This window comes from Gigantopelta aegis, chromosome 11 (genome assembly GCF_016097555.1).
Source record: "Gigantopelta aegis isolate Gae_Host chromosome 11, Gae_host_genome, whole genome shotgun sequence".
Taxonomy (NCBI): Eukaryota; Metazoa; Mollusca; class Gastropoda; order Neomphalida; family Peltospiridae; genus Gigantopelta; species Gigantopelta aegis.
This window is the reverse complement of record NC_054709.1, coordinates 14,050,014-14,071,793: the sequence shown is the minus strand read 5'-3', so window position 1 is coordinate 14,071,793 and position 21,780 is coordinate 14,050,014. Positions and strand designations below refer to the sequence as shown.

The following is a 21,780-nucleotide window of genomic DNA, read 5'->3' as shown; positions in this document are numbered from 1 at the left end:
CCCCCCCCCCCCCCCCCCCCCCAGATTCGCCTCTAAAATATTTTATTAGTGGGAAACATTTTACGATGTAGCAAACTCAGGAATGTCCCTTTAAAACTTTATCGAGTGCGTATATACTACTAAATGTGAATAACATGCAAATTAAAAAAAACAAAAACAAAAAACAAACATATTCAAGTCTTTTCAGTTTCATATACGATATCCTATTACGTCAGGGTCACGGTTGGTTACCTCTCTTTGCCAACGCGTACCTGCGTGTACCTGGTTTTTTACCTGTATAATGTGAAGTATGATCAAAGGCAAGGTGTTCGGAGTCTAGAGCTTATTCAAGGCTGGGGTATGAGCGCTGACGGTGTGTATAAGATGGATATGGAGAACAGCAGGTATGGAAAAACACGTAGCCTACTAGTATTTGAATGTTTCAATGTGAATTTTTGTTTGTTTCATTTTGATTTATATATTTGTTTATGGGGTGGGATTTAGTTCAGTCGGTTGAGTGCTCGCTTGAGATGCTTGCGTCGCAGGATCGAACCACCTCGGTGGATCCATTCAGCTGACTATTTTTCTTTCTCGTTCCAACCAGTGCACCACAAATGGACAAAGGCCATGGTGTGTGCTTTCCTGTCTGTGGTAAAGTGAATATACAAGATCCCTTGCTGCATTAGAACACATGTAGCAGGTTTCCTCTGATGACTATGTGTCAGAATTACCAAATGTTTGACATCCAATGATTAATTAATCGATGTGCTCCAGTGGCGTTGTTAACCAAAACACACTAACTTCTTTTTTTGTTTATAGCAAATTGTTCTGGGATTTAGACAGAACCAAAGCAGAAAGTTAAAGTTTTTCTTTGTTTAACGACACCACTAGAGCACATTGATTTATTTATCATAGGCTATTAGCTGTCAAACGTTTGGTAATTCTGATATATAATCTTAGAGAGGAAATCCGCTACATTTGTTCTCTGCAGCAAGGAATCTTTTATAAAATTAAAGTGTGTTTTGTTTAACGACATCACTAGAGCACACTGATTAATTAATCATCGGCTACTGGATGTCAAACATTCGGTAATTGTGACGCGTAGTCATCAAAGGAAACCCGCTATATTTTTCCTAATGCAAGGGATCTTTCATATGCACTTTCCCACTGGCAGGAAAGCACATACCACGGCTTTTGTACAGTTGTGGTGCAGTGGTTGGAACGAGAAAAAGCACAACCAGTTGAAAGGATCCACCGAGGTGGTTCGATCATGCGACAAAAACACCTCAAGCGATCGCTTCATCGATTGATCTTTTATAGGCAGCATCCAACTGACAGGACATGACATATCACAGCCTTTGATATACCACTTATGGTGTCCAATGGGCCACCGACAAGGATCGACCCTAGATCGACTGCGCATTAGACAAATCGCCCTTACAACTCGACTACGACCTTAAAGCAAGACGTTAAATACGTATTCGTATAATATTTCTCGTTCCAACTAGTGCACCACGACTGGTATATCAAAGGCCGTGGCATGTGCTATGTGCATGTGGGATGGTGCATATAAAAAATATTTTGCTTCTACTGACATTTTGTTTAGAGAGATAATTTCCTCTCTAAGACAATGATACGATGTTACCAATGTTTGCATCAAATAGCCGATGATTTAACATCCAATAGCCGATAATTAATAAATCAATGTGCTGTAGTGATGTTGTTAACTAATGGGTGTTTTTTTTTGTTGTTGTTTTTTTAAGAAACTCGCTACATTTTAATACATCAGTGTGCTTTAGTGGTGTTGTTAAACAAAATACACTTTTAATTGGACGGAGATGTCGCCCGCCCGACGCTGTATTTTGCTCAATGACAAAACGACATTGTATCTGTATTTCAATAGTAATTCAATTCATTCCTGTATCGCGTTAAGGTGGGTAAACAGGGGTTATTTGCATAAGATGTATACTGAGAGAAAGAAAAAAAGAAGATAGGAAACAACTGACCCCATTTAATTCACTACAAGGCTGTCGACATTTCTTGTACACCCGTGTAAGAGATATAACCCGTTATAAAATTAAAATATGTTTGGAATATGACATTGATTTATTAATTCGCTTTCACTGGATAGGTACGTTTTAAAACAACTCGATACATTATAACCCGCGAACTCTGATCGTAAGAGAGACCGGCCTCGGTGGCGTCGTGGTTAGGCCATCGATCAACAGGCTGGTAGGTACTGGGTTCGGATCCCAGTCGAGGCATGGGATTTTTAATCAAGATACCGACTCCAAACCTTGAGTGAGTGCTCCGCAAGGCTCAGCTGGTAGGTGTAAACCACTTGCACCGACCAGTGATCCATAGCTGGTTCAACAAAGGCCATGGTTTGTGCTATCCTGCCTGTGGGATAAATAAAAGATCCCTTGCTGCTAATCGGAAAGAGTAGCCCATAAAGTGGCGACAGCGGGTTTCCTATCAAAATCTGTGTGGTCCTTAACCATATGTCTGACGCCATATAACCGTAAATAAAATGTGTTGAGTGCGTCGTTAAATAAAACATTTCTTTCTGACCGTAAGAGAGCAAGAAGGACAATTTAAAGTTTGTTTGAAAATGGCATCACTAGAGCACATTAACTTATTAATTAATCATCGGCTATTGGATGTTAAACATTTGGTGATTTTTACATATGGTCTTAGAGACGAAACCCGCTATATTTTCCCATTAGTTGCAAGGGATATGTTATATTCACTATCCCACAGACAGAACAGCACATACCTCGCTCTATGTGCGGTCGGTCTGGGATCGATCCCCGTCGGTAGGCCCATTGGGCTATTTCTCGTTCCAGCCAGTGCACCACGACTAGTATATCAAAGCCGTGGTATGTACCACCCTGTCTGTGGGATGGTGCATATAAAAAGATCCTTTGCTGCTAATCGAAAAGAGTAGGCCATGACGTGGCGACAGCGGGTTTCCTCTCTCGATATGTCCGACGCCATATAACCGTAAATAAAATGTGTCGAGTGCATCGTTAAATAAAACATTTTCTTCCTTCCTTCTCCACGCTTTGTTTTAGCATGACGACGACGTCATCCGGTAAACACGTGGTGATCCTCTCCATCGTCATGTTCCTCTGTGGCATCGCCGTGCTCATCGTCGGCATCGTCCTCGGTGTCAGGGCAACACAGACCGCCAACAACGCCCCCTGCGTGCAGCCCGACAAGGGAGTGGCCCCCACCACGCACCCAGCAGCCCCAACCACTCAAGCCCCTGGACCAACTCCTTCGATTTCTATCGAGGGCCATTACAGATATGCAGGGATTGCCACGGATACTCAGATCTGTTCGAAAGTCGGAATGTAAGTAGACATATGTGTAGATTTATTATATTTAAATAACAATCCAACAAAACAACATTAACCCCCCCCCCCCCCCCAAAAAAAAAAAAAAAACACCCCCCCAAAAAAAAAAAAACAACAAAAAAAAAAACCTAAAGAAAGAAAGAAAATCCTACCCTATAAAAACAAAAACAAACCCAAACAAACAAACAAAGGACCCACCATTCCCAAACAAACAACACACAAACTCCCCTCAAAAATAAGAACAACACAAAAGCAACAGGCCCCCCCCCCCCCCAAAAAAAAAAAAAAAAAAAAAAAAACCCAACAAAAACAAACAAAAAACAAACAAACAAAAAACAAAAAGACACCAACAAAAAAGCACCAAACAAACCACACAAACGTCCCTCAAAAACATGAACAACAATACAAAAGCAACAACAGGCGACCGCCCTCCCCCCAAAAAGCACCAAACAAACCACACAAACTTCCCTCAAAAACATGAACAACGATACAAAAGCAACAACAGGCGACCGCCCTCCCCCCCAAAAAGCCACACAAAAAACACCACCCCAAAAACACAAGAACAATGAAAGACAAAAACAAAACAAAACAAAACAAAAACACGATTATAATTAGCACTTGATTTCTGAACATGAAATGTCAGACTTTCGTTGAGTTTATTTAATTTTTAAGAGGCTGGGGTGGGATGGGGGAGGGGGGAGGTGATCTTGATTTTTAGGAAACGAAAGGCTGTAAATTTGGTGTAAGGATCAATTTGGGTTTTAGTTTATACATCGGTTACTGGGAATAAATAAATAAAGTTTGTTTTGTTATAACAAGCACATTGATTTATTAATCGTCGGCTATTGGATGTCAAACATTTGGTCGTTTTGCTATAAAGTCTGTTTTGTTATAACAAGCACATTGATTTATTAATCGTCGGCTATTGGATGTCAAACATTTGGTCATTTTGCTATAAAGTCTGTTTTGTTTTAACAAGCACATTGATTTATTAATCGTCGGCTATTGGATGTCAAACATTTGGTCATTTTGCTATAAAGTCTGTTTTGTTTTAACAAGCACATTGATTTATTAATCGTCGGCTATTGGATGTCAAACATTTGGTCATTTTGCTATAAAGTCTGTTTTGTTTTAACAAACACATTGATTTATTAATCGTCGGCTACTGGATGTCAAACATTTGGTCATTTTGCTATAAAGTCTGTTTTGTTATAACAAGCACATTTGATTTATTAATCGTCGGCTGCTGGATGTCAAACATTTGGTCATTTTGCTATAAAGTCTGTTTTGTTATAACAAGCAAATAGAGTTATTAATCGTCGGCTGTTGGATGTCAAACATTTGGTCATTTTGCTATAAAGTCTGTTTTATTATAACAAGCACATTGATTTATTAATCGTCGGCTGTTGGATGTCAAACATTTGGTCATTTTGCTATAAAGTCTGTTTTGTTATAACAAGCACATAGAGTTATTAATCGTCGGCTGTTGGATGTCAAACATTTGGTAATTTTGCTATAAAGTCTTGGAGAGGAAATCCGCTACATTTTTCCATTAACAGCAAGGGATCTTTTATATGCACTTTCCCCACAGACAAGATAGCACATACCACGGTCTTTGATACACCAGTCGTAGTGCACTGGACAGGTTTCTACTGTCATACCATCCAATGAAATAAGCACAGTCGAAATGGATCACTCTGTGATGTGTAAGTTAACCACAAGCGCTAGGGCCGTAAATAAGTTAAAAAAGATATTTAAATTTATTTTTGAAAATGTGTAAGAAATATAATAATACATTCGTGTCAGTTATATACCATTTATCTTACAACTCGTTGTTTAGAAATCTATCCAACTCGCGTCCGCTCGATAGATACATTTAAAAACAACTTGCAAGATAAATTATATCTAAAGAAAGAAATGTTTTATTTAACGACGCACTCAACACATTTTATTTACGGTTATAATAATGGCGACAGACATATGGTTAAGGACCACATATATTGAGAGAGGAAACCCGCTGTCGCCACTTCATAAAAGATCCCTTGCTGCTAATTGGAAAGAGTAGCCCATGTAGTGGTGACAGCGGGTTTCCTCTCAAAATCTGTGTGATCCTTAACCATATGTCTGTCGCCATATAACCTTAAATAAAATGTGTTGAGTACGTCGTTAAATAAAACATTTCTTTTATTCTCTATATCTTACAGTGGTAAAGCGTTCGCCTTATTCGCGGTCGGTCTAGGAATGATCCCCGTATTATCTTGAATGGGCCCGTTGGGCTATTTCTCGTTCCAGCCAGTGCATCACGACTGGTATATCCAAGGCCGTGGTATGTGCTATCCTGTCTGTGGGATAGTGCATATACAAATCACATGCTACTTATGGAACAAATTAGCGGGTTTCCTACCAACGACTACGTGTCAACATGACCACAATATTTGACATCCAACAGCCGATGATTAATAAATTAACGTGCTCTAGTGGTGTTGTTAAACAAAACAAACTTTAAACTTTAACTATATATCACACCCCGTAACAAGACATCAGATGAATCTATTTAATGTTTATATTTTTTGACAGTGACGTAATGAATCTATTTAATGTTTTTATTTTTGACAGTGACGTAATGAATCTATTTAATGTGTTTACTTTTGACAGTGACGTAATGCATATATTTAATGTTTCTATTTTTGACAGTAACGTACTGAATCTATTAAATTTTATTTTTGTTTTTAACAGTGACGTACTGAATCTATTTAATGTATTTATTTTTGACAGTGACGTAATGAATCAATTTAATGTTTATATTTTTGACAGTGACGTAATGAATCAATTTAATGTTTATATTTTTGACAGTGACGTAATGCATCTATTTAATGTTTTTATTTTTGACAGTGACGTAATGAATCTATTTAATGTTTTTTTTTTTGACAGTGACATAATGGGACGGAAGGGAGGTTCGGCTGTAGATGCTGCCATAGCAACCAATCTGTGTGTTGGGTCAGTTAATTTCCAGAGTAACGGTCTTGGAGGGGGTCATTTCATGACCATATACAAGAGGTAAGTAATCAATAGCTCTTTACTCACCAAGTCATTAAGACTGGTGGTATTTCGGTTCGCATCTCATTATCGGAAACCGAACAAATGGAATTTGTGGCCTAAAACAACGACGTTAGAGACTATGCTGAATAGTTCGTAATCGGTCGACGTGCTCCGAGTTTAGCCGAGATGTTCCGAATTTGGCCGAAGTGTTCAGAGTTTGGCCGAGGTATTCCAAATGTAGTCGTAGTGTGTGCTAAGAACATTAGTTGTTCAATGGAATATAAACAGCTGTGATGGCATGCACCCAGGGCCCATATTTTCGAAGCCATCTTAGCGCTAGAAATCGTAAAATCATCGTAGATTGTGACGTCACTACATCACACGCCATAGTGACGTCATAGTTTGCGATGGATTTACGATTTCGTAGGCTAAGATTGCTTCGAAAATATGGGCCCTAGCTGTGTTGACACCCTAATTACCGAATCAACTGTATCACAAAAAATATATATTACAATATTCGCATTTCTTTTGCTGTTAAGTATACTTTCTAGGGAAAAATCAAATGCATAATTATGCTAAGCAGTGGCGTAGGAAGGTGCTAAAAGTGTGTGTGGGGGGTACACTTTTATATTTACACACTTTTACGCTATTATAAAGCAAATATAAAGCAAAATATCTGAAAAGTGTGTGTGTGTGTGTGTGTGTGTGTGTGCGGAGGGGGGGGGGGGGGGGGGAGCATATGCCCCCTTGTCCCCCGCTTCCTACGCCAGTGCATTTTGTCGGGGTATCTAGGTCAACTGTCTTTATGGATGTTGAACACCCTGAGTGAACATGACATTGTGTGTAATGTTTTATGCGTAGTATTCAGCATAGAAACTATTAAAGGACATTTTATATCTCATCAAACAGGTTACATGAGATAAACAATTTTTTTCCGGTTTGTGAATTTTGTACTGTATATTAAAGGGACATTACCGAGTTTGCTGCAATTTTTAAGATGTTATCGACTGACGGAGACTTTTTAACGATTTTAATTAGATATCAAATAGATTTTTTCTGCATAAATATTAGTGGCTGTATAATAAACGTGTTTCTGATCGTTCTAATATTTGTACTAGGTTAAATTTCATTTTATTTCCTAAAATATGTTTTTCTTACGTACGAAATTCTTTGAAGACAAAATCCAGTTTGGGCTTCTTATAAATATTAAGACGACCAGAAACACATTGAATATACAGATACTGATATTCTAAACATGAAAATATATTTCATTATGTAAGTTTAATCGTAGACATATTTTATTAGTCGGAAACATCTTACAATGAAGCAAACTCAGGAATGTCCCTTTAAAGGACAATTTCAAAGTTGTGACAAAAAACTTCTTTCTTCTTTCTTCTTTTCTTAATGCAATATAAATCCTTAGAAAACGTTTTCCTTTGGTGAACCTGTTCATACCTGTGGCCTTTGTACGTGTTCTACAATACGGGATATAGGGCAACCGAGACTAGCTTTTTAAATGATATTACTGTCACGGTCAAAGTAAACAGAGTTTCCTATTTCAAACATTTAACGTAAATAGACAGAACTTCATACACCTGAGATGTGGGAAAGTGGGCGCCACGATACAGGTGCGACTATACCAAATAAAATCATGTTAACGTTTGTGTTTAAAAAAAACTATATGCAACATATCAACCGAACTATGACCCATAAACAGTACTACAACCCCTACCTCAAAGTATTAACTGCAGACAATGGTACCTTTCCTGACTCATTTTCGGTATAACCAGATGTTTTTACAACACCCCTTGTTTCGTACAAACTTTGAGTACTTTGTTTTACAGGTACCCCATACATGTTCCAAGCACAAGGCTACTTGAAACAGTGGTACTAGATGACATAAAATTGCATACATTTTTGGCCCAGATGAAACTAATTTTTTTTAAACCAAGACACTCACATTTATAACCAATCACAGGAGTCGTGGTGTTAATTTTTCTATCAAAAGTTCGGTGCACTTCGAACTCATCTGACCCAGCCGTTATTTGGTTAGCGCTACCTACAGGGTCTCCGACGCCGTATAAACGGGATTAAAATGTGTTGAGTGAAAGAAAGAAAGAAATGTTTTATTTAACGACGCACTCAGCACATTTTATTTACGGTTATATGGTGTCAGACATATGGTTAAGGACCACACAGATTTTTTGAGAGGAAACCCGCTGTCGCCACTACATGGGCTACTCTTTCCGATTAGCAGCAAGGGATCTTTTATTTGCGCTTCCCACAGGCAGGATAGCACAAACCATGGCCTTTGTTGAACCAGTTATGGATCACTGGTCGGTGCAAGTGGTTTACACCTACCTATTGAGCCTTGCGGAGCACTCACTCAGGGTTTGGAGTCGGTATTTGGATTAAAAATCCAATGCCTCGACTGGGATCTGAACCCAGTACCTACCAGCCTGTAGACCGATGGCCTACCACGACGCCACCGAGGCCGGTATGTTTTGAGTGTTTAGTTAAATAAAACATTTCATCCTTCCTTTCTTTTTCCATCCTTCTTTCTTTTTCTTTCTTTTTGTCTTCCTTCTTTCTTTCTTCTTACTTTTTCTCTTTCTTTCTTTCTTTGTTTCTTTCTTTCTTTCTATGCTTTTTCTTCCTTTCTTCTCTTTTTGTTTCCTCTCTCTTTCTTTCAAGGTCATAGGGGTCGGGACGTAGCCCAGTAGTAAAGCGCTCGCTTGATGCACGGTCGGTCTAGGATCGATCCTCGTCAGTGGACCCATTGGGTTATTTCTCGTTCCAGCCAGTGCACCACGACTGTAATATCAAATGCCGTGGTATGTGATATCCTGTCTGTGGGATGGTGCATATAAAGATCCATTGCTACTTATGGAAAAATGTAGCAGGTTTCTTCTCTGTGACTATATGCAAAAAAATACCAAATGTTCGACATCCAATAGCCGATGATCAATCAATCAATCAATGTGCTCTAGTGGTGTCGTTAAACAAAACAAAGTTTAACTTTATATCAGTTTTTTGGGGGAGCCCGGCTCATTTTTGCCTTTGGCATCTCATATTGCCATTTTTATAATTTGTTACCCCCCCCCCCCCCCCCCCCCTTACAAAGTCCTGGGTCTGCCCCTGTTTATCTTATAGCTCTAGTGGTGTTGTTAAACAAAACAAACTTTAACTTTTAGCAGTTTTTTGGAGAGCCCGGCTCATTTTTGGCTTTGACAACTCATAATGCCCTTTTAATATTTTTGTGACAACCACCCCCCCCCCCCCCCCCCCCCCCCTTCGAAATCCTGGATATGCCCCTCTTTATCTTATTGCTCTAGTGGTGTTGTTAAACAAAACAAACTTTAACTCTGTATCACCTTATTGCTTACTGGTTGTTAAACAAAACAAACTTTAACTCTGTATCAATTCTTTGGGAGCTCGACTCATTTGCCTTTAACAACTCACATTTATTGACCTTGTAATAATTTTATAACCCCCTTTTACAAAATCCTGGATCCGCCCTGGTTTATACTTTTTATTGTTTTCTCCAGATCAACCAACGAGTCGTTCGCTATAATGGCGAGAGAACAAGCGCCGGCGGCAGCCACGGAGACCATGTACGTCGGCCTGACGGGCTACAACAACAACATCGAAGGTAATACACAGAAAACGAATGGGAAGAGTGGAGGGGGGGGGGGGGGGGGGGGGGGATTTATACTGGAGGGTCTAGACTTTGACGAGGAAAGTTTATGGTGGGGTCGAGTCATGGGAAAAAAAAAAAACAAAACAACAACAACAAAAAAACAACAAAAAAACCCCACAAAAAACCACAAAGAAGAAGCAAAGAGAAAATTTGCTTGTGTGGGGGTGGGTGGATGGTGTAGGGTGGGAGTCGTCGACCTCCTAATTTATGCAATGGGGGTCTACACTATGGCAAACGAAATGTATAGAAGATCGAGTCATACCACAGAGCCATTTATATTATCATTATTCGTTCAGTATTTACAATATTTATTATCAAGAGGTTATATGAATGAATACCAATGATACGGATAGAAAAACGATTAATTGTATATAATGTAACCCAAGTTCTCATTGCTTATAATTTTGGAACAGATGTAAATTAACTAAACAAAAATCAACTATACTAAGGATATATAGACTATGGTAGAATATGTAGAGGCTATTTCATGGGGTTTTTTTTCGAATACGATTTTTATGTCAACGAGTGAATCGTGTGAAAACCATATTTTCACGAATTACGAAGCAATGAGTGAAAATATGGTTTTCGTACATCAAGAGTTGACATAAAAATCGTATTCGGAAAAACACAATGAAATGGTCTATTTATAATATACACATATATATATATATATATATATATATATATATATATATATATATATATATATTTTTTTTCTTTTTTTTTAGGTTAATGTCTTTCGCTATCGAAAACACGTAACGCCATGATATATTTCTTCCGGTTGAACTTTTGTCGAAAATATAGCCCTACTTGACCATGGAAAGAAATACGAATAAAAAGTATCTTTATTCAATTATTAAAGGGACATTCCTGAGTTTGCTGCAATTTTTAAGATGTTATTGCCTAACAGAGACTTTTTGACGACTGTAATTACATATCAAATATATTTTTCTGCATAAAATATTAATGGCTGTATATTAAACGCGTTTCTGATCGTTCTAATATTTGTACTAGGTTAAATTTCATTTTATTTCCTAAAACAATTATTATTTTCGTACGTACGACATTATTTGAAGACAAAATTCAGTTTGGGCTTCTTACAAATATTAAGACGACCAGAAACACATTGAATATACAGACACTGATATTCTAAACAAGAAAATATATTTAATATGTAAGTTTAATCGTAGAAATATTTTATTAGTTGAAAACATCTTGCAATGCAGCAAACTTGGGAATGTCCCTTTAAATTAATAATTACTTAATAATATTGTTGTGCAAACGTACCTGACAAAATGATCCTCCTCCAAAATGACAAACAAAAAAAAAACACAAAAAAAAGAAAACAAAAAAACAACAACAAAAAAACAACAACACGAATTGAAGTTTAAAACCTTACACTCAATGACAGGACATTGTGTTATCATTATTTAGCTTCGTATTCAGTCAGTTTTAGATATTTTATCGTAATTGCACTTGGTATCCATTTTTAATTAGTACAATTGTTTAAATTACATATTTCTTCCCCAAATACGACCATTGGTAATCATTACACTTAAACTCGTAATAATTTACAAGGGAGATAACCGATTTATTACTGTACACAAAAATATAAATATGATTTCTGTATTTTCACTGTAGCTAAAATACAGTGAAAATATTACTTTTCACCGAATATCACTTTCATTGTTTCTGTAGATCTACATATTTCATTGCTTTGTATATAACACATTTTATCATCCATTAAAGGCTTTTGTGGGAGATATCGCTGGCACTACAATTTACGATATCTCCTGCGATATTCTCCTAGGAGATATCGCTTCTTCTAATCTTGATTGGTCAAATTGTAATCACAAGACATTATTTTGTTACGTCACTGTGTATGTTTCAGCGCAAAACATATCATTAGTGACGTCAAGCCACTGTCGTTCTGCTAGTTAACGAGTCTACCGCTGCCAAATATAATGACATTCAACCCACATTACTGACATTGTTTACAATTGTCGCAAATGAAAAGAATGATAATGGGCGATAAAAAGAATACCCCCCCCCCCCCCCCCCCCCCCCCCCCTCGTGTCTTGTGATATCATAATTTATCAACACTCGTTGATAAAAGTGTAAAAATCCTCGGCAAGCCTCGGACTTCATACTTTTATCAACTCGTGCTTATAAATTATGATATCACAAGACACTCGGGGAGTATCCTGTATATAGTATATAGGAAGAATGACTATTACATCACGTCATGTTTGCATTTACATTAGTTTGACACCCAATAGCCGATTTTTTTTTCATGCTGGGGTGTCGTTAAACATTCATTCATTCATTATGCAAACAATGGAACTCTGTGAGCATTTAATTACTATTTAATCATCGAAGTGAAGTTTATCTCAGTCTTCATACGGTTATCAGTTTTAGGGGTGGATAACCCATTTTGGGAGAATGACCTATATAATTATATTCCTTTCATTCCCGTGTTATGAATTTCGTTTATGAGCGGGATCTAGCATAGTCGGTAGAGCGCTTGCTCGACGTGCTGTGGTTGCTGGATCGAATCCCCTAGGTTGACTCATTCTCTGAATGTTTACTCCGGTCCCAACCAGTGCCCCACGACAGGTATAACAAATACCGTGGTATGTACTATCCTGTCTCTGGGAAAGTACACATAGAAGAACTTTTGCAGCTAATGGGGAAAATGTATTGGGTTTCCTCTAATACTACCGGCCTCGGTGGCGTCGTGGTTAGGCCATCGGTCTACAGGCTGGTAGGTACTGGGTTCGGATCTCAGTCGAGGCATGGGATTTTTAATCCAGATACCGACTCCAATACCTGAGTGAGTGCTCCGCAAGGCTCAATGGGTAGGTGTAAACCACTTGCACCGACCAGTGATCCATAACTGGTTCAACAAAGGCCATGGTTTGTGCTATCCTGCCTGTGGGAAGCGCAAATAAAAGAGCCCTTGCTGCTAATCGGAAAGAGTAGCCCATGTAGTGGCGACAGCGGGTTTCCTCTCAAAATCTGTGTGGTCCTTAACCATATGTCTGACGCCATATAACCGTAAATAAAATGTGTTGAGTGCGTCGTTAAATAAAACATTTCTTTCTTTCTTTCTTTCCTCTAAGACTCTACTTAAAATAGTATCTGTTTGACATCCAATAGCCGATTATTAATACATCAATTTGCTCTAGTGGCGGCGTTAACAGAGGCGGATCCTAGGGGGATAAGAGGACCCGTACCCCCTAAAATATTTAATTTCCCTTTTTTCCTCTTTTAATTTTGTCCTCTTTAAAAAAAAATCCATTTGGAAGCCCTTCTGACGAGTTGATCCATGTGCCCATTTCCTATTACCCCCCCCCCCCCCCCCCCGCAAAATATTTTCAGGATCCGCCCCTAGTTATACAAAACAAACTTTAACTTTATCCTTTCAGGTGGTCTAGCCAGTGGGATACCAGGAGAGATAATGGGGTACTGGGAAGCGCACAAGATCGGCGGGAAACTGCCCTGGTCTGAACTCTTTCAGCCGGCCATCAAGATTTGTGAGGAGGGGTTTCCCTTCCCGCCGTCAACTGAAGACGCGTTGATACCAGCACGCGATAAGGGCTACCTAGACAGAAATCCCAACTTGAGGTAAGTAAGATCAAGATAAGTAACATGGGTGTATGTACTACATCGCTGTATTTAGACAAGTAACATGGGTGTGTGTACTATATCGCTGTATTAAGAGAAGTAACATGGGTGTATGTACTATATCGCTGTATTAAGATAAGTAACATGGGTGTGTGTACTATATCGCTGCATTAAGATAAGTAACATGGGTGTGTGTACTATATCGCTGCATTAAGATAAGTAACATGGGTGTGTGTACTAGATCGCTGTATTAAGAGAAGTAACATGAGTGTGTGTACTATATCGCTGTATTAAGATAAGTAACATGGGTGTGTGTACTATATCGCTGCATTAAGACAAGTAACATGGGTGTATGTACTATATCGCTGCATTAAGATAAGTAACATGGGTGTATGTACTATATCGCTGCATTAAGATAAGTAACAGGGGTGTATGTACTATATCGCTGCATTAAGATAAGTAACATGGGTGTATGTACTATATAGCTGCATTAAGATAAGTAACTTGGGTGTGTGTACTATATCGCTGCATTAAGATAAGTAACAGGGGTGTGTGTACTAGATCGCTGTATTAAGAGAAGTAACATGAGTGTATGTACTATATCGCTGCATTAAGATAAGTAACAGGGGTGTATGTACTATATCGCTGTATTAAGACAAGTAACATGGGTGTATGTACTATATCGCTGTATTAAGACAAGTAACAGGGGATTATGTACTATATCGCTGTATCAAGGTAAGTAACATGGATGTATGTACTATATCGCTGTATTAAGATATGTAACATGGGTGTATGTACTATATCCCTGCATTAAGCACAGGTCACACTGTTAAGGATCGTCTGGCCGGATCCACGACGGATGAAAACCTCACGGATGACTCCCGATAGTGGTCTGTCCGCGATCCCCTACGGATGCACCACGGTTTAACTATGGCTTTCGACGAATAAACCAAGGATTATTAAGGATAGGGGTTAGCTGACAACGGGGAGCGCTACGGGCCGCTACGGGTCGCTAAGATCGGTCCAGTTTAGTACGGACCACAACGGTTACTATTACTACTACTACTACTACTACTACTACTACTACTACTACTACTACTACTACTACTACTACTACTACTACTACTACTACTACTACTACTACTACTACTACTACTACTACTACCACTACTACTACCACCACTACTACTACTACTACTACTACTATTAATATTAAATTTATTATTATTATTATTATTATTATTATTATTATTATTATTGTTATTATTATTCAAAATTCTACAAAAGTTTGTGATTTTCAGAAATCTGCTAACGAATCCTGACACTAAGAAGTATTATAAACGTGGTGAGAAGATTAAGAGACCCGAATATGCCCGGACTCTTCGTATCATCGCCAGCGAGGGATACCAGGCGTTTTACAACGGCAGTCTCACCGCAATCATCGTCAAGGAACTCACAGACGCAGGTATGGATTGTCAAATAACTAACAGACGCAGGTATGGATTGTCAAATAAGTAACAGATGCAGGTATGGATTGTCAAATAACTAACAGACGCAGGTATGGATCGTCAAAGAACTAACAGACGCAGGTATGGATCGTCAAAGAACTAACAGACGCAGGTGTGAATCGTCAAAGAACTAACATACACAGGTTGGGATTGTTGAAGAACTCACAGACGCAGGTATGGACTGTCAAAGAACTCACATACGCAGGTATGGATTGTCAGGGAACTCACAGATGCAGGTATGGATTGTCAAATAAGTAACATACGCAGGTATGGATTGCCAAATAACTAACATACACAGGTATAGATTGTCAAATAACTAACATACACAGGTAGGGATTGTCAAAGAACTAACAGACGCAGGTATGGATTGTCAAAGAACTCATAGACGCAGGTATGGGTTGTCAAATAACTAACAGACGCAGGTATGGATTGTCAAATAACTAACATACACAGGTAGGGATTGTCAAAGAACTAACAGACGCAGGTATGGATTGTCAAAGAACTCACAGACACAGGTATGGATTGTCAAATAACTAACAGACACAGGTATGGATTGTAAAAAAACTCACAGACACAGGTATGGATTGTCAAATAACTAACAGACACAGGTATGGATTGTCAAAGAACTAACAGACGCAGGTATGGATTGTCAAATAACTAACAGACACAGGTATGGATCGTCAAAGAACTCACAGACGCAGGTATGGATCGTCAAAGAACTCACATATGTAGTTATGGATTGTCAAAGAACTCACAGACGCAGGTATGGATTGTCAGTGAACTCACAGATGCAGGTATGGATTGTCAAATAACTAACATACACAGATATGGATTGCCAAATAACTAACATACACAGGTATAGATTGTCAAATAACTAACATACACAGGTAGGGATTGTCAAAGAACTAACAGACGCAGGTATGGATTGTCAAAGAACCAACATACGCAGGTATGGATTTCATTCAATGCATTTGGAGTTTGGATAAGGAAGTACCTGTCGATCAACTAAGTCAGATCAACCACTTATCTCCATTTTCTATTTCGATGAACCATTCGAAAGTATGCGTCAAAATTACCTTCACGAAATTGCTAATTTTTTTATTTGACCTTAATCCTTCGGAGCATTTGCAAATTAAAACCAACCCTCACCTGCTATCGACTATGGTTGGGCTGCCCGTGCTCGCTTATACATGCCAGCCCGGACGACCCCTCTCTTCCACACACACCCCGAAAACCCTCTCCTGTTCTAGAGGGAGAAACCGGCGAAAGTCAACACCTGCGTCCATGACAGGCATGTGCTACAACAGCTAGTTCTCAAGGTGCACGTTGGAACATATGACCTGACCTGACCTGACCTGACCTGACCTGAGGTTGTATTACTAAAATTGGAAGGAAGGAAATGTTTTATTTAACGACGCACTCAACACATTTTATTTCCAGTTATATGGCGTCGGACATATCGTTAAGGAACACACAGATATTGAGGGAGAAAACCCGCTGTCGCCACTCCATGGTCTACTCTTTTCGATTAGCAGCAAGGGATCTTTTATATGCACCATCCCATAGACAGGATAGCACATACCACGGCCTTTGATGTACCAGTTGTGGTGCACTGGCTGGAGCGAGGAATAGTCCAATGGGCCCACTGACGGAGATCGATCCCAAACCGACCGCGCATCAAGCGAGCGCTTTAGCACTGGCCTACGTCCCGCCCACTAAAATTGGAAGTTTGTTTACTTTAACAACATCAGTAGAGCACATTGATTTATTCATCATCGGCTGTTGGATGGCAAACATTTGTCAATTGTGACATATAGTCTTAGAGAGAAACCTGCTACATGTGACATTTTCGTTTTTAATGTAATTTTACTCGCCAATGAAATTTCTTTTAACAAAATCTGGTTTACAATCATACTACGCCTTCGTTAAAAACTCTGTTGTGTCGGATTTTTTACTACAACTTTATTTTTTAAGCTGTATAATAACAACTGATTTACGATCATACTACGCCATCGTTAAAAACCCTGCTGTGTCGAATCTTTAACTATAACTTTGTTTTTCAGGTGTTATGATAACAGAAGCTGATTTACGATCATACTACGCCGTCGTTAAAAACCCTGCTGTATCGAATCTTTAGCTATACAGTGACATTTTCATTTTTAAGGTGTTATGAATAACAGAAGCTGATTACAATCATACTACGCCATCGTTAAAACTGTTGTATCGAATATTTGACTACAACTTTATTTTTTAAGCTGTATAATAACTGCTGATTTACTTTGTTTTTGAGGTGTTATGATAACAGAAGCTGATTTACGATCATACCACGCCGTCGTAAAAACCTCTGTTGTATCGAATTTTTAACTACAACTTTATTTTTCAGGTGGTATAATAACAGAAGCTTATTTACGATCATACTACACCATCGTTAAAACCCTGCTGTATCGAATTTTTAAATATAACTTTGTTTTTCAGGTGGTATAATAAAAGAAGCTGATTTAAGATCATACTACGCCATCGTTAAAACCTCTGTTGTATCGAATCTTTAACTATAACTGTTTTTCAGGTGGTATAATAACAGAGGCTGATTTAAGATCATACTACGCCATCGTTAAAACCCCTGTTGTATCGAAGCTGAATAACAACATGAGGATTATCTCCCCTCCCCCACCGTCCGGTGGTCTTGTTCTACAGTTCATTCTCAACATTTTGAGTGGTAAGATAATACTACAAAAATAAACACCTATAGCAGGCGCGAATCCAGGGGGAGGGGGTTGGGGGTGCGAGAGAGGGAGGGCAGAGAATGAGGGCAGTGAGATAATTACAGGGCGAAAGAAGAATGAAGTTTGTTTGTTTTAACGACAAAACTAGAGCACATTGATTAATTAATCATCGGCTATTGGATGTCAAACATTTGGCAATTCTGACTCGTAGTCAACAGAGGAAACCCGCTACATTTTCCCTGATGGAACAAGGGATCTTTTATATGCACTTTCACACAGACGTGAAAGCACATACCACGGCCTTTGACCAGTTGTGGTGCACTGGTTGGAACGATAAAAAAAAACTCAATCAGTTGAACGGATCCACCGAGGTGGTTTGATCCTGCGACGTTCAACCGACTGAGCTAAATCCCGTCCCATCAAAAAAGAAAGCCGGGCTGAGTTCAGCCAAACCGAGCAGAAAAAACAAAAGTCCGCTAGACTGGTTCATGCGCTTCAAGGTAAAGCAAATGGCCACTTCGGGAACCAATCAAACAGTTGGCGAACCGTTAGCTATCTGAACTTGTGGCTGATGTCGTCACACCGGCCAATGCTAACAAAAAGCAGCAGGGGTTCTTTTACCGGGTACTAGTATATTGCACGTGTGTGTGTGTGTGTGTGTGTGTGTGTGTGTGTGTGTGTGTGTGTGTGTGTATATTTATGCATTTATTACGCTTGTTTTGTTTAACGACACCGCTACTAATCATCGGACACGGGATGTCAAACATTTGGTAATTTTGACGTATGGGACACAGAGAGGAATGTGTGTGTGTGTGTGTGAAAGAGAGAGAGAGAGAGAGTGTGTGTGAGAGAGAGAGAGAGAGAGAGAGAGAAATTGAGAGAGAGAGAGAGAGAGAGAGAGAGAGAGAGAGAGAGAGGACACTCAGAGAGAGAGAGAGAGAGAGAGAGAGAGAGAGAGAGAGAGAGAGAGAGAGAGACAGAGAGACAGAGAGAGACACACACACACTCAGAGAGAGAGAGAGAGAGAGAGAGAGAGAGAGAGAGAGAGAGAGAGTCGAGACAGAGAGAGAGAGAGAGAGAGACACACAGAGAGAGAGAGAGAGAGAGAGAGAGAGAGAGAGAGAGAGAGAGAGAGAGAGAGAGAGAGAGAGAGAGACAGACAGAGACAGACAGAGAGAGAGAGAGAGAGAGAGAGAGAGAGAGAGAGAGAGAGAGAGAGAGAGACAGAGAGAGAGAGAGAGAGAGAGAGAGAGAGAGAGAGAGAGAGAGAGAGAGACACTCAGAGAGAGAGAGAGAGAGAGAGAGAGAGAGAGAGAGAGAGAGAGAGAGAGAGAGAGAGAGAGAGAGAGAGAGAGACAGACAGACAGAGAGAGAGAGAGAGACAGACAGATACTACATATAATCAGGTACTACATGATGTGATTATTGGGCTTATTTCTTGCAGGTTATAATTTCACTCCCTATGACTTAATGACGTCAGAGAAGACGATTTTGACGTACCACAGAATAGTGGAAGCCTTCAAGTTCGCGTTCGCCAAGAGGTCAGCAATGGGGGACGCCGATGTGGAGGACCAGGAGTTTAAGGACAGAATTGATGATGTAAGGCTATTGGCGGATCCAGGGATGGGAGTGGTGGTGATGGTGGTGGTGGTGGTGGGGGGGGGGGGGGGGGACCCACACTACTATACTGGTTATATGATTTTATGTATGATTTTATAAAATTTAATGGCTGCATGAAATGGTATTTAATTCGAGCTCCACGCTTGATCGTTCCAAGAATTCCATCTGCAGCAAGGGATCTCCCCTGCCCTCCCCCCCCCCCCCCCCACCCCCCCACACACACACTGAAAAAAAAAAAAAAAAATCCTAGTTACGGTCCTGGTTCGGAAACACCATACAAATTAAACCCTGAGATGTGTATGCTATTAAAAAAGGTGAGATTCTCAGGGGAGGCAAATGCCGCCCTACCCCCCCCCCCCCCCCCCCCCCCCGGAATATTGTCTAAAAAAACACAAAACATACACTATCAGACAAGCATTAACCTAAATCCTTCCCTTCGTTTTCTTTAGTGTTATTGGTCTCACTACACAGTTGACTTTTGGGTAAGATCATTCATCACGGTCCACTATAGTTTCCTGATTGTGACTCATGTTATGGTTCAAATATTCACTTCTAGGAATTGGGGAAGAATTAAAACAATGTGTATGTGTAAAGGTAAGCCTTCTGGCTGGATTTTGCCCATGTTATTTTGTAATATTGTTCATTGACTTTTTTGGACATGGGTGTATAGCGCAAGAGGCAGTCCAGAACCACCTGTTCGGACCGGTATTACAGCCAGATGCGGTTATATAGCAACAAACTGAGAATGAAATGTTTCTCAATTTTGGAGTGAAAATAAATGCTTATATAATGTATGTTCACAATGGTGTATGTTGTTAGTGCCAACAAGATCCCGTTCTACTGGCAATCTTCATTTGAAGTTGAGCAATTTAACATGGATTTCAATGCAGATGACATCTGTGTGGTGAGACCGTAGCTCATAAAGAATCTGACATCACAATCATTATCTATGTTTCAGCTGATAAAGAATCTGACGTCACAATCATTCTCTATGTCCTAGCTGATAAAGAATCTGACGTCACAATCATTCTCTAATGTTCCAGCTCATAAAGAATCTGACGTCACAAGAGTACGGAAATTACGTCAGATCCAAGATAAATGACGATAAAACGCAGAAGACCACGGACTATGGACCAGCGTTCAGTATGGTAGAGGATGCCGGGACGGGTCATATTTCTCTGTTGGCACCGAACGGAGATGCGGTTGCCACGACAACCACTATTAATTTTCAGTGAGTGTAAATCATTGTACATTTCAAGATGGCCAACAACATTTCGTTTTTTAATTGTTCTCTTTTCGTTTGACTGCCCTTTTTGCTTAGTAATTGGTGTTCGTGGATTAAATGGCAGTACAAAATGTGCACAACGTGCTTCCATATTGTTTTCTGTATAATTCACAATTTTTATTTTTTATTTTTTTTGCCTAAAATATCCATCTGTTGGGTTTGGAACTTGGTTGAGAACAATTTTAATTTTACCTGTAATTCACACAAAAAACCAACAGGCGCGAATCCAAGGGTTTGTGAAAGATGGGGGAGGAGATTTGCCGGGCATGTTAAGAGGTGTTAGAACAGGCTTTTATTTTATTTTTTCTTTGATGTCTGTGAAAAAAATGAGGTGTGCACCTCTTCTCCCCATCCCCTCCCCCCGCCCCGGATCAACTCCTGTCAAAATACAATCAGAATACAATGATACATAAATAATGTGTACATAGGAGAAATGATGTGGCATACCAAACAAGCATAACATAACGATTACGGTACCGCCCACGTTTTCATTTTAAAGTTTGTTTTGTTTAACGACATCACTAGCGCACAAATTATTCATTTATCATAAGCTATTGGATGTCAAACATTTGGTAATTCTGACACGGAGTCATCAGAGTAAAACTGATACATCTTTCCATTAGCAGCACTGAATTTCATTTGCGTACACTTCCCATCTAGGCAGGACAGCACGTATCACAGAATTCGATATGCCAGTCGTGGAGCACTGGTTTGGACGCGGGAAAAAAAAAAGAATCGGGGGAATGGGTTCACCGACGGGTTTCGATCCTTCGATCCAAGCACCCCAGGCTCCTGCCCGTTTACCACTTCAAGAACAACCATAAAACATTGATGTCAGCGTATTTCATTGACGCCCCTCCCCCGTAGCCTAAAATCTTCACGTTTTCTCATTGGATACGCGTCCCTTTGGGGCCTTAGTTTAAGAAGTACCTTAAATGTA

The 21,780-nt window shown here is 39.5% G+C and overlaps 1 protein-coding gene across 1 annotated transcript in view; it reads left to right on the top strand.

Moving 5' to 3' along the window:
• Window positions 1-241: 241 nt before the first annotated feature.
• Window positions 242-21,780, top strand: part of LOC121385204 (glutathione hydrolase 1 proenzyme-like) — a 153,343-nt gene continuing 131,804 nt past the window's right edge. Inside the window, exons 1-9 of the mRNA XM_041515774.1 lie at window positions 242-383; window positions 3,054-3,335; window positions 6,270-6,395; window positions 9,926-10,029; window positions 13,506-13,704; window positions 15,006-15,169; window positions 17,779-17,928; window positions 19,380-19,534; window positions 20,599-20,786. Coding sequence (XP_041371708.1) covers window positions 340-383; window positions 3,054-3,335; window positions 6,270-6,395; window positions 9,926-10,029; window positions 13,506-13,704; window positions 15,006-15,169; window positions 17,779-17,928; window positions 19,380-19,534; window positions 20,599-20,786 — 1,412 coding nt within the window. The 5' untranslated portion in view covers window positions 242-339. The remainder of the gene's footprint in view (window positions 384-3,053; window positions 3,336-6,269; window positions 6,396-9,925; window positions 10,030-13,505; window positions 13,705-15,005; window positions 15,170-17,778; window positions 17,929-19,379; window positions 19,535-20,598; window positions 20,787-21,780) is intronic.